Consider the following 14555-nt stretch of genomic DNA (forward strand, 5'->3'; position numbering starts at 1 on the left):
CTTCAACGATACTCTCACGTGGTACACTCCCCTGCCCCGCGGTCTCACTCCAAAGGCGAATGGGACAGAATTTCATCCCACTGATAGAGGTATATAAATATATACCAATATATATTGTTGAATTAATGCTGTGGGTTTTCAGCATTTGCAAGGGCTTTCTTGGATTGTAACTAGGCACATTAAACCTCATTAATTATGGTCTCCACTAGTTGGGACTCTGAGGTCATTCTCCAGGCTGACATTTATCTTTACATGATGTGTGGCAAGAAGTTTGCTAAGTAAATAAAGAATGGAAATAATTTTTTAATGGTGACATTTAAATTACCCAAGAGAAGATGTCTAAGGATGCTGACGCTTTTATTTATATACTAACAAATGATTTTCTGCCTAGCCACTAAAGCCAGCTATCTCCTTCCTGGCTTCCCCATTTCTGCACAGCCACCACAGGTCCCTACTTCAACCTGCTGATAACAAAGCTAACCAAACTAGTCAACTAGCCCATTTCCTGCCTGTCCTATCCCCGTCCTCCTTTTCTCGAATCCAGGCCCTCATTGACAATGCTGTCGTAGTACTAGAGCATCTGCCTCGGACAACTCGTTCTTGCCACATCGTCAATGATTCAGAAATCTGCTGTCCACTTGGTCTTCCGAAATCTTCTATAGGAATTTATGATTCTTATACCCTAGAATCTTAAGATCTTTAACTGTGGCTTCAAAATTTCTTTGTTCCCAGCACTGCATTTAGCAGAGTCCTGGAACAGATGTAGGTTCACCATATCTATCTAAGACCCCTGGGGCCTGATGTATTTTGGGATTCATACTTTTTCTGATTTCAGATGATAATATGGTGCGTAAGATATTATTTTATGTAACACTCCGATGGGCCTTCGTAATCAAGCACATTGATATTTCTGCAACAAAAATGTATGGATTTCATCCTTGGCATAATACATAAAGGCTATCAATAGCCTCCCATTAGGTTTTGCCACCAAACAACTTATTCAAAAAATTATGGATTTCAGAATTGTGGGTAAAGGATTGGGGAGCTTGAGCAGGTAGTACACAATGGCCATGTATCACGGTCCAGACGTCAAACACATGTTTTCTTGAAAAGTCTCCGTACTTCAATCTTTTGTTAGTTCAGGTTGGTCTTCTCCACAGTTCGTCCAAATTATCAAGGTTTTCCTTGCAAAATATATCTTCGGATTACGAGAACTTTGTGATCACCAGATTGTCCTTACCGCTTTTAATTTTTTTAATTTTAACTCCATTTCTAAAGCATTTTTACCTTGCTTGCTTTAAATAGGCCCTTTTTAGTTGTCTATTTTGGCAAAATTTAAATATAGTCATTTTGCCTATCCTCTGCCTAAAGAAAGGCTTTTTCAAGAACAGAGACTGATTACCCCTCAAGAATGGTGGATTTACATAAAAAAAAAATCCCTGTTATGCTGACTTCTCCCCCCAAAATAAGAGTTAACTTTTTAAGGGTGAGTTTATCTAATTTGTAATAAAAGTCTGTGAAGCGCATCATAGCAAGTTCCCCACCTGACAACACAACACACATAGTTAAACATATTACTTTTTGAGGGCGAGCTGTAACTTGACCAATAAACCCTTCTTAAAATATAGCCAAGCCGCACATTAAGCCAGCAATGCAGGGTTTGTATATACATCACGGGATGCTTGGCTGTATGGGTCACAGCATTCTGACAGGCAATTACTAGGCAGTTATTTTGACATTAGAAAGTCACAATCCATCAACTTAACAGCAGGGTGATAATTTGGGGAACAGGGAGATGGTTATTCAAAAAGACACTGTGGGAAGTAAACAGCAGTTCCAATAGCCCCTGTTTGAGAATGAAGGCATCAACTAACCAGAATTTCTTTCCACCTCTGGAACCAGGTATTATGTAACGTGTTTTTGTGTAAGCATGTTATTTATGGGGTTTGAATAGAAAAGCCCTGCCAGCCTAACAAGGACTCTTTGGAGATGAGAAGAAATGGATCTGCCATCACAAGACTAAAGAACGACAAAGAGTGGCCTCTTCCCCACTGTTTGTCACGGACCACTTCCAACGACCTGTGACATCCACAAGCCAGTATCTCAGAAGATGCTCCTTGGGTCTTTCTGAATCGCAAAACACTCAGCTCTGCAGCCGTTTGCATCTGTGACACGGGCTCCTTGCGTGTGAGGGGGACACTGGACTTTATTCTTGCAGGAATTCCTGGCCAACAACCCTGCTGTGAGCCCCTCGTGCACACATGTGGCCTTGGTCTCTCCTGGACACATGAACGGGTGTGGAGGCCACCAGGAGCTTCTGAAATTCTCTTAGTGACTGGGAGCTGAAAGCTTCCTGGCAGCTGGACTGGTGGTACTGGGGTAGGGGAGGGGTGGGAAGGGAGGAGGGACTCCAGGGCAGGGGTTCTCAAACGTTCTCATTTCATGACAACTCTGAGATGCACATGTTAAGTCCTGAGGGATGGCCATGCTGTTGGTAAGGGGACAGCAGGCACATCTTTCTTTCTGCTCGGAAAGGGAGCAATGAAAAAGGAAGTGTGGATAGGAAATTGTGCATTGAGGCCGAGGTGGCAAAAGGAAGTGGTAGACGGATCTATGAGGATCCTCTCAGAACAGAGGTGATATCTGGGTGGCAAGACTGTCGTAACAAGCTGTGTTGCTGCCATGGAAACCGAAGTGCTCTTTGTGGTGGCCCACATCCCCACCAGGGTCACGATCTTCCCGGTCTGCGACTAGCGGTCTTGCCACCGCCCTCCTGCATCTTCCTGGCTGCCTGCCTAAAATACTGACAACGTGGAAAGCAAATTATTTCCAGGTTATACTTCGCTATTTCAAAGGAATTCACTCTGCGAATGAAACATCAGCCGATAAAGAACAATAAGCCCCCGCAGCGGAGAGCTTTCTTACTGTCTGCTTTTTCTTTTAACAAACTTTTGTGGCTATTTAAATTCTCTCTCTTCTCAAAAGCCTGGCTTCAGATGAGTAACTTCAGCCTATAAACTGAACCAACAGTACCTGAGAATCCACGCATTCCAGAAAAGTAATTTTTAAGCAACCATTAGTAGAAGCAAAATCGACAATGTTTCCATACCTGGAGCTGATATTCTTCCGTGAAGCACAGATTCACTGGGCAGCAGGTCTTTTGAGTTGGACGTGAATGGTGATTGTCTAAAGGTATCTTCTGAAAAGAAAGGGCTGGGGGTGGGGAAGGAGGAGGGAAGTTTAGTAAATCAAAGTTATTTAAGATACCCAAAGCATCTGGCCCCAAATATATACGTATACACAAACAACATGTGGGTCAACATATTTTTAAAATGCTGTTTAGAGACTATAAGATTGTGCTTAAAATGGAGAGAGAGAGACTATATTACATCAGACAAGTGCCATCGGCACGTTCTGCCCATTGGTTGTATACTTAAGGTGAACAGATGAAACAACATCTTTGATACATTGTTAAACCCACTGTCAGGACAGCTGAGCAGTACATTTTACTTTTGCACTGTATGATCTGGGAGTGAGTTGCGCCTGAATGAAGACCAAGCACATGTGTCAGATCAGAAAAGCCTGTTTTGGAGGTCTTTCCAGAGTGGTGACAGATTTGCCCCCAGCTCGCCCACACTGTGTCACCTGACCCCTCAGGGACCAATGGCACCCCTCCGAAGGGCAGATGGCTGGAGTCAGGGTCTGCCGAGCCGATGGAGACAACTCGCTGGTCCCCACAGGAACTGAGTCTGCATCCTACAACTGTCTTGGTTTGGAAGGAGTTAAAGCCAGCTAATGGGGCTGCCAGAAGGGACCCCGGGGAGCACTTTCATTTTTCAAGAAATTGAGGCTTTGACTTGAGTGATTCTAAGCTCCCCTAGTGACTCAGTGAGAACTAGACACCAAACACCCAGGCAGGGTTTTCCCCTTATACCACAGCCATAGTGAACACAAACACTTAGGCTGCTTTTAATCAGCGGATTTTAACCCAGTCATAGCCTCCATCTCCCATGCCTCTAAAGAAAATTATATTGCGATCACGTGTGAGAATACTGGAATACACAACAGAGTCCAACATGGAGCACGGGAAGCCCTATTACTGTACAACAGAGCAAATTTCACTCGGTGCACAGGTGGTGGAAGGTTCATAGGCGCCAGCAGCGCAGCCCAGAGCTAGCAGGAAGCCACCAGCACGCTGAGGCTGGAGAGACAAAAGGCAGAGAGAGGTAAATGGAGCCCAGGGAACTGAGGTCACCTGGTGGAAGCTGCAGGCAAGGTGAGCCTGCCCAGCAGGGAGCTGGGACCACAGAGGTGCAGCCGCAGCAGGAGGCAGACAGACAGGGAGGGCAGGGAGGGAGGGAAATACCCCGCCTCTTTCTTAAGCCCCACCCCCACCACATCAAAGGCTCTGATTGGCTGAACCTTCCCGGAAGTCAGAGTCGTACAGCCTGCCGGATCGGCTCCTGCAAAACTGCAGATGGGGGAAGGAACAGATCTGGGGTCACGCAAAACTAGGACTCCCATGACTGGTGCTGCTTTTCTAAACATGCCAAGAGGCTACCGGTTACTGTTATTAAATATTAAAAAGGAAAGATTACGATAAAAATGGAAGACATATCCATCTTTTAAAAATAAAACACACAGTTAACAGTATAGTTTCACATGACTCAGGCTAGATTTGATGCAACTTTGTGTGGCATGCTTTCTGGGTTTTTTTTCGTATTGTTTCTGATAATAAAATTTTAATCATTACCCTTTCCTCAGACTGTTTTATCTCTTTTTTTTTCACACACACACTGTATTTTATTTTTACAAGAGATAAATAAACTGACACCAAGCATTGTAAATGGATGACCACAACAGAAGCAACAATGATTGCAATTACCAAACACGAGACACACCCATACTATGTCATAATATTGACATTCAGTCCAGTAATCCTCCACTGTAACAGCTCCTTCACTTTGCAGTGAAAACTGATTTGTATATTTTTTGCCTCCGAGTCCTTGTGGGATTTTTTTTTTATTATTTAAACAGAAAGTCACAAAAAGTATAATCATCCTCATCAGTTCACTCAGTCCCATGTGATTAATTTTTTTTATATTGATCTTTTGTTAGCACTTTTATGAATTCATCAGTTTTCCATTAGAGTTTGGAAAATGTGTGGCATGCTTTTTATTTGTATCTTAAACATAAAACAATTTAAACAGGCTTAAAAAGTGAACTGGCTATAGGCTAGTCAGTGATGGGGAGTGGGGAGACACGTTGTTTTGTGCCAAACAGGTCAAAACCTGCAAGTGATACAAAACTCGTGAAAGGATAAGGCAAGGCAGCATGGAGGCTAAGAGAGTGCACTTGAGAGTGGGCAGTTCTAGGTCCAGACTCCAGCTCCACCACTTACGGCTGTGTGACCTTGCACAAATCGCTTAACTTTTCTGAGCCTTCATTTCTTGTCTATAAAGTGGGACGTTAATAGCATCTATACCCACTCTAGGAGGACTGAGTAAGATGGTTCATGGAACGTGCTTTTCACAGTGTCTGGCAACCAGTAAGTGTTCGATCATCGTAAGCTGTTTTTATCTGTATCTCTGTCTAGCTCAAAAGGGAGCATAAATTAATCAACCTTTCCTCACGAGTCGACAAAAAGAATAGAGTTTCCTTGCATAAAATGCATGAAGGAAAGGTCACTCTGATATTGAAGGGTCCGTTGACCGCTGGAGAGATTCGGTTAATTTCTAACTCTTCCACAAAGAAGACTGTTTAGAATCAAAGAACTTCTAAGGAGGTAGAGCCCTTGGAGGATTGTTGGTCAGACCCAGAGCGTGAGATTTCTCGAATCCCACCTCCTCAGTTCTGAAGCATCTATACAAGATGACAATGACATCCTCGTGTTTGAGTGGACAGTTCACATGGGAACCACCACTGGCTGGCCCAAGGGCACAGGGTAAACGTCAGGCAATGGGCCTTCGGTTACCCTGGAATGACGCTAGAATCTGAGAGTTCAGGAAGCTCATGGAACTGTTTGGTCTGAAATGTGGAGACTTCCTTTGGGGACACCCAGATCCCCTAGAGAGGCCCCCTAAGGTATCTAGGAATATCACCCTTCTTGCCACAGAGAAAGGTGTGCACTGCCCTCCTTCCCTCAGTTTCGCAGTAACCATTTAGTGAGTGCTTGGGCATGCTAGGCACTGGGAACATAACGTCAGCAAAACTGGCTACGGCTGCAAACGTTAAGAGGGCTCAAAGACCTGCGTGGCTACCACGACTAGACTAACGCTGTGGAAGAGAGGGGAGCGGGGTCGCAGCGCGGGCCTGGCCAGGAGCGGCTTTCCTGCAGAAGCCACGGCTGAGCTGAGACCTGAATGGAGAGCAGGGTTGTCAGGGTTCCCAGTGTCTGGGGGAAGTGTCCCCTGCACAGTGAGAGGACACAGCCAGTCTGCGGAGCTGGATGAGGCTGGAATGCCGGGCAGGGTGCGCACACCGAGTTCAGGGATCCCGGCTTTGCCCTAACAGTCCAGGAAAGCCCGGCGGTGTGTTCAGTAAGGCGGGGACGCAGTATGATTTCAGTTTCAGGAAGCTCTGCCCGGTGGGTTGGAGAACCCAAGGCAGGTGGCCAGAGCAGCAATCCATAGGGGACATGGTGACTCTGGTGGCCAACACTGCAAAGCGGCAGCGACACAGGCAGATTGAAAAATAGTTTAAGAAATAGGGCAGGTAAAGACCACGGGTACATTTCCAACCAACCCGAAGGTTTCCAGGTGAACCAGGCAGAGGCGGCCACGCTACGTGCTGGGAAGAGCACCCTAGGTTTTGCTAGCTCTGCATCGTCACGTGTTCTCTTCAACAGGTTTTCACGCACATGCGGAGTGAAGCCCTATAACCATCTAGCCGCTCAGAAGAAACGGAGGCAATCGCTGAGGGAAACAACATTGCAAATAATTTTCTACCCTGGAGGCCAGCTTTCTCCTGTGTAGAAAAGAAAAGGTTTCTCCTGAAGAAGTGGAGAATTAGAAGGGAATCAGGCTGGATACTAGAAAAGCACAAAAGGACTGGCAATGTTAGGGGCAAAGAGTCAATGGAGAAACTTTGACAAGTCAAAGCAGCTTTAGACTGATGTAAGGTCTTATCTATAAAGAGAAGATACTACGTTAACAGAGCATGTCTCAGACCTGACACCCCGCTGCGATGCTCCACATTCGGATCCATTCACGCTGGGAAGTGAGAGTGCAGTGGTTTAGTGCTGAGTTTGGAGTCGGAAGGATCTGAGTCTGAATTCCATATCGGCCAGTTAATGGTGAAGTGATCTTTGTCAACAACCTCCCTAGCCTGTTTCATCATTGGAAAAGAGCTTTTAAAATACCATCTTTAAAAATAAATAAATAAATAAAATACCATCTTTATAGGGGAGCTGTAAAGGGTTAAATAAGATATTTCATGTTAAAGTTCTTAGTACATCATACATGCTCAATAAAAATGGCAACAAACACGTGTATTGCTTACTAAGCGTCTGGCACTGCTCTAAAGGGCTGTGTGTATATTAACTCCATTGGATCCTCACAAGGACCCTCTATAGGGTGTCGACAATTACTATTATCATCCATATGTTACAGATGAAGAGACTCAGGTACAGAGAAGGTAAGTAGTTGTCCATGCCCGTGGGCTGAGACAGGATTGGAACCCAGGCATGGTGGCATCGCATTTTGCACCCTTGCCCATTAAGCTAAGCTACACTGCCTTTTGCTTGGTCTCTTAACATCTAGGGAACACGTGGACAATACAAAGTCATGGATCCTTCTTGGAACTGACAGAACAAAAGGAAGAGACAGTGGAAGAAGGGAGGGAAGTGAGGTGGGAGTACTGTTTCAGTACGCAGAATCCTAGGTCACCAAAGAAAGGCTTTTTCAATTGAGAAATAGAAGATGTGAAAAATGATTTGGTTATCTTTAACTTTCTGCCTGTGTTCTGAGAACAGAAGACGCTGTACTTATAACTTGGCACCAAGGACTGTCATTCTCAGAATGTGGAGACGGTCATCCTTAGGTCCCCTTTCTTTTCCTGTGCCTCACAGGGTCTGTAAAGTGCAGAAGCCCATCTGCTCTCAGAGGACGTCCAGCTCTGTGGTGAACAAACCGGCCCCTCGTTCAGGCCACAGGGACTGTGGGTGATGGGAGAGGGTGGCGGGCAGAGAGGGGAGGCCCCGGAGGTACCCGATTCAGGATGCAGCGGGTCTGCACTTTTCAGGGAGGAAAAGAGTCAATGAACTGCAGATTTTACGACGTACTAGACTCTGAAGCGTGTGTGTACCGTCCTTCAACTGCTTAGATAGTTACCAATTCTCCCAGGAAAAAAGGAGCAAGCCTGCGAATGCCGCATGGTTCGTGCTCCCTGACTCAATTAGTCATTTTAGTGTGAAAAAGCCCCTCCACCAGAAAGAGAGCCTAGGAAGTGGAAAAGGCAAAATCCGTCCAGAAAATGATTTATTTCTAGTTCACAGTTTTCGGTAAAAAGTTGGTAGAGAAGCAGGTTGACTAATAGCTAATGGCGGAAGGGACTGTCACTTATTCTCATTTAACAAAATCACCACCTACCACAGTGGCTCCCTTTTGGTCCTGTACAACGACAGGCCACCTGAAGACTAGCTAACTCGTATAATCGATAAATACTCAGACACAGCATCTGGAAGATGTTGGTGTAGACTTAGAACTGCCAAACACCCCCATTACTTTTCCTGCCTTTTGTTACTTGGAAAAGACAAAATGTTTATTTATTCGAGTTTCTTTTCTGAATAAAAATGAAACGGACAATGAATGTGTATTTTGATTTTTCTCCTGCAGAAAATCTAAGGGTTAAAATATGAAGGGGCACTGGTGTCACAGTGACTGGACAATTCCAGGCATTAGATGGCATGCGCTGTGAGGTCAACAGCTCAGGGCTGCGGAAAGAAAAGATTTACAATAAATAATAAGAGTCCATAAAAGATTATGGCTCTAAATAGGGATACATTTTGCTAACTGCTGACTGTGGCACAAACATTTCCACCTTTAACATCCGAGTGCCGACAGGGAGTTCGGCTTCGTGCAAAACAGAAGACCCATCTACTTACAAACCATCCCCCCCGGGATGCCGCCACTGAAATCAACACGTTACGGGAATTCTTGTTTTGATGGCAAGAGCAAAGCAGAACAAGACAAAAAAGGAAAAGAATAAGGTGGATATAGTATGTAAGAGAAAGTTAAGAAAAAACAACTTTATGCTTAGTAGTGGCACTATAATTTAAAAGGAACACCAAAGAAGAAATTTTTTTTTTCCTTCTAAAAGACAATAACTTTTAGGACTGAACTTGGGGATGGCAAATAGAAAAGAAAGATTAAATAAGAAAAAAAGACTTTGCTCTGCAATGAATTTGTCCTCAGACTCTAGAAAGATCTACATATTTCAGAGTAGAATGAAATTCCATTAAATGTAAGCGTTTCGGGCAAATCATCCTGAAGTGATATTCTGACTTCAATCCGCACACAGACAAAATTTTCTTTAATCAGTAAAAAAGATGGTGTTTTTTCAAGTAAAAGTACTTAATTATTTATTCAGCCATGTATCATATAACATAACAGGGCTTCTGGATTTTTTCCTAAGAGCTGGTTAAATATGTCCAAAAGAATGTTGGTTAATTTTTATTTCATTTTGTTTTATTTTAAGGAAATTTTAAGACCAAATTATCTGACTTAGATATTTCGGAGAAGCTATATATTGCGGAAGGAGAGCCAGAGCCCCCTTCTGGGGTGGGAAAGTTCTGTGGAAGCCAATGTTTTCCCTCTGCAGCCGCTACCTGCCTCCCAGCAGACCCCAGCCCCTGGGCCACCGCACCAGATGGCCATCTGTCCGTCCTGGTAACAGGGCTGCCTCAATCTCTACTTAGCCCCAGCTCTCAAGTCAGGACACTGCAACACTTGTTTTCTGTATGGATGTATCAGGTTAATTTTTTTAAGAACTGAAATTCCATACATTTATCAACAACCATTGTACTGACCTCCGAATCACTTAGACCCAGGAGTGACACATTGCATTAACATTCTGAAATAAGCAGGAGGCGTTAGTCAAGAAAACAATCCTCTATGCCGCCAAAAGCCTCAAGCAGAGACAGGCGACAGACTAAATTCTTCCAAGAATAAATCTCACTCTAGTCCCAAGACTTTCTGACTACACGTTATACGAATGTTGCAGATTGAAATGGATACAGGTAACTTCCACATGGGATCTCCAGGTATACATCTTGCAACCAAAGGAAATGAGAACAAACCGGAAACATTGTCTTTGAACAAAACTACACCTTGCTAACAATAACAGGTTATAGTCCTTGACACAGAACACAAAGGGTTGCGGTTTCCTTTTTTTTTTTTTAAAGCTTTTCAAACATATCCAGATAGGATTATTCGAAAATAAGGAACAGGGGAAATATTTGGATTAGTTATAACTATCTTCTCAAAATTTCTTCAAGTACTTTAAGGTCAGAAGAAACTTTCTGAGAAGCTGTACTAGCTTGCATGAAAATATGCTCACAACTGAAAAACAAACATACTTTATTTTTAGATATTCCATTTTTAAAAAAAGATCAAATAACATTATTTCAAGTTAATTTTCATGATTAATGCAATTTTCTTTAGGTGGTGCTTATTTTTTTCTCAAATGTTACTGTCCTTGGGTATTTGCTAATAATTTGTAACAGAATAATGGATGCTCACTATTTCTTTTGTATATATTTACATATCTGTATGTTCTGAAACATATTTATAAGTCATCATATTTGAAATATATTAACTGCTTAGGTCTACCGATTTTTGTAAAAGGATTTTGAGCTCTCTTTGCAACCCGGGTAAGGTCCTTTTGCTCCAGTATAGCGATCTCTGTGTGTCACTGCAGACAGTAGGTGGTCATCCTACCTGCCCGCTTGGGCCCTCATTTCATTTTGGATGAGATTGGGTAGCTGCTTCTTCTGAAACGGGCCCAGATATCAACATTTTAGATATAAAAGTCAGTGCCAGTTTCCCTGTTAACTTTCTTGCAGTCAGTTAAAAAGGTGATCTATAATGAAAGAAAACATAGCTTTAGTGGCGCTCATGTATACTGTCCCTCCCGAGGACCCCTACTCTTGAATGATTTTATGTATTTACTTTTTTTTTTTTTTTTTTCGGTACGCGGGCCTCTCACTGTTGTGGCCTCTCCCGTTGCAGAGCACAAGCTCCGGACGCCCAGGCTCAGCGGGGGTGGCTCACGGGCCCAGCCGCTCCGCGGCACGTGGGATCTTCCCGGACCGGGACACGAACCTACGTCCCCTGCATCGGCAGGCGGACTCTCAACCACTGCGCCACCAGGGAAGCCCTATTTACTTATTTGAATAAAAGAACCCTGGGTGGCAGCTCAGGGGATGTGGCGGTGGAGCAGAGTGCTCGAGATTAAAAACAACTGCGAGTCCCTGACCTGAGGACAACCTTGAGCATCTGAAACAGCAAGTTCCCTATTCAAGCTTAAAAGGGACACAACAGAGAAGCCCTCTCATGACCCCAGTGGGCTAGGCCTGGAAACCCAGTCATCCATCATGTTGGGGACACACATTTTCAAAGAAAGAAGGACTGTAGTGGGTGAAGCTTGAATGAATCGTTATACACTGGCAAGCTTCAGCCGGGGCATTTATCTCCAAATTGAGACTTGGCATTGCAGATTCAGTGGGTTTCTAAATGGGGCTTGTGGGCAGATGGAGAACCAAGGTCACTCCATCATTCGGCTATGCATATAGGCACCAGATTTTCTTTAATTTTTTGGAGGTCATAAGAAAGCCAAGATGTGTTTCTCCTCCTCATTGACATGGCTGTACACTTGGTTGGTGCTGATCAAACAGAACCTTCTTGGCAATTAAAAACCAATCGAATGTGTTGTTAATTTGCAAGGTATACAATGGTATTGCAGAAAATGTCCTTATTTTTTAGAGATATATATATCAAAGAATGTGGGAGTGAATGTCATGTCAGGGATGTGATCTAAAATATAAGGAAAAAAAGATTGGTGAAATAAGTGTAGCAAACATTTGTTCAATCTGGGTGGTGGGAATATGGTGGTTTATTGCATTATTCCTTTCACTTTGTTTTAAAATTTTTCATAATAAAAAAATCAGTATCAACAATCAAATAAAAAGTTCAACCCAGACAAACCACCAGACAGAATAATAAGTGACGATTAAAAAAATACAAGGGGCTTCCCTGGTGGCGCAGTGGTTGAGAGTCCACCTGCCGATGCAGGGGACACGGGTTCGTGCCCCGGGCCGGGAGGATCCCACGTGCCGCGGAGCGGCTGGGCCCATGAGCCATGGCCACTGAGCCTGCGTGTCCGGAGCCTGTGCTCCGCAACGGGAGAGGCCACAACAGTGAGAGGCCCACGTACCGCAAGAAAACCAAAAAAGAAACCAAAAATAAAACCCCAAAAAGAACAAATAAAAATGTCTCTTCATGAATAAAATGCTTGATATCACCAGGAATCAATAAATGAAAAGGTTTTAACTATAAGATATACTTTTTAACCTCTCAATCGGTAAAAAAAAATGTTTTTAATGATAAAGCACAGAGACCTTTAAAATATTCTCTCATTAGCTTCTGGTAAAATTGTAGATTCAACCTTTTTGAAAGTCAATTAGACAATTCATAGCAAATGCCTGAAACCTGCGAATGTTTTCTTGAGTCAATTTATCCCAGAATTAGCAGCAACTTGAAAAACAAAACCAAACCAAACCCTTGATATCCAATAATAGGAGATGTATTAAATAAATTATGACATGCAAATATGAAAAGAATAATATTGGGTTATGTTTACTGACATGGAAAGAAATCCTTAATATATTACTAGGTAAAAGAGAAGATTATAAAACTGTATATATAGTAGGATTCAGTTTTGATAGGAAAGGATACATCTATAAATAGATAAAAATTCAGCCAGGATACACACCACCAACTTAGCAGTGGCTGCTTCTAGGTAGCAGGATTGATTATAAGTGGGTATTTTTTCTTCTTTATGTTCTCCTATATTCTCTGAAAATAAAAGTTTGTTTGTTTGTTTGTTTGTTTGCGGTACGCGGGCCTTTCACTGTTGTGGCCTCTCCCGTTGCGGAGCACAGGCTCTGGACACACAGGCTCAGCGGCCATGGCTCACGGGCCCCGCCGCTCCGCGGCACGTGGAATCCTCCCGGACCAGGGCACGAACCTGTGTCCCCTGCATCGGCAGGCAGATTCTCAACCACTGTGCCACCAGGGAAGCCCTAAAAGTTATTTTTTAAACTTAAAACAAATGATTAAGATTTACTGTTCAGTATCCTTTATTTTTTAAAGAGACTCTTAGTCTTTTAAAGAGTAATCTGAAGGATGATATAATTGAAGGCAGTTGTAAGAGACACAGGCGGGGGCAACTGTATCTAAATTCTGATCCCATTCATATCAGTCAACTTCAGTTGCAGAAGGCTGAGAGCCACGGAAGAAAAAGGCTGTTTAAAATACTGTAGAAGAAAAGTAGAACATTTTAGGGAGAATTCATTTTGGTAATGTTTTTAAATTTTCTTCTCTGAAAAGTACAGATGCCTTCTATTTAGGGCTGTCCTAGAGGCAGGCCAATCCGTACAACCTAACACCACGTTTTCAAGGGACAATTCCTGTTGCTGCGGCTCGAGCATTCATCCACCGCGGAGCCAGGAAACTTCTCAGGACAAGTAGCACAATGCCAGGTCTTGTCGAGGGCGGCTGCGGCAGGGAGGCCAGACCTCGGGGAGCTGGAGCCAGGCGCAGCCGCGGAAGTGAACCTGCACGTCAGGATCCGTGAAATGTCAGCTCGTGGAGGGACCTGGATCTCCCGCAGGAATCTGACTTTGTACATAAACAAGGACAATGGGCTTCTGCCGAGGCGAGCAGAGCACAGATGAACTAACTCAGTCTTCTCTGCAGCGATGCGAGACCCTTTGTCCCGTGGAAGTTGAAGGTGACCCCAGTGAAATGTGGATGGGCCTTGGCCTGCTGCATCAGCCACCAGGGCTTTCCCTGCTAAACAGAGGTCAACCCTGGAATATTGGAGATATTTCTAGTAACAACCATGGAGACACCCTTGAGAGAAAATCCCAGATTAGAAGAAGCTGGCATCTGAGCCACATGTCACATGTCACCTGTGCATGATCTGTCAAAGGAGGATGTCTACTTACAGAGGCTTACACATTTCTACCTCGTTCCTGACTGTTCTGAGCTGTACAAACAGATGGAACACAGTTGTAAGCCAGCAGAAATAAAGGTGGGAGAACCCAGGGAAATGAAGAAAAGAAAGGCACAGCCCTCTTCAGATCCTTGAAAAGAAGATTTAAACTCTTCACAGTGACACCGTATTAAAGAGTTCCGGAAGCACAGTGTCTCAACTATAACCGTTCAATGTAGAGGTCATGGGTGGGAGGAAAAACAGCAGAGCGTGACACCTACAGGACAATGGCGTATAGAAATAGAGAAAAGTACTGAGGAAAGTTTGGTGTGATAAGAAGG

The 14555-nt window shown here is 43.8% G+C and overlaps 1 protein-coding gene across 1 annotated transcript in view; it reads right to left on the reverse strand.

Annotated features, from left to right (window-relative positions):
• ZNF827 (zinc finger protein 827) overlaps positions 1–14555 on the reverse strand; it is a 141010-nt gene that overhangs the window by 58879 nt on the left and 67576 nt on the right. The window contains exon 7 of the mRNA XM_065877197.1: positions 3110–3213. Within this exon, the coding sequence (XP_065733269.1) occupies positions 3110–3213 (104 nt within the window). The remainder of the gene's footprint in view (positions 1–3109; positions 3214–14555) is intronic.

Source organism: Phocoena phocoena, chromosome 5 (genome assembly GCF_963924675.1).
Source record: "Phocoena phocoena chromosome 5, mPhoPho1.1, whole genome shotgun sequence".
Lineage (NCBI taxonomy): Eukaryota > Metazoa > Chordata > Mammalia > Artiodactyla > Phocoenidae > Phocoena > Phocoena phocoena.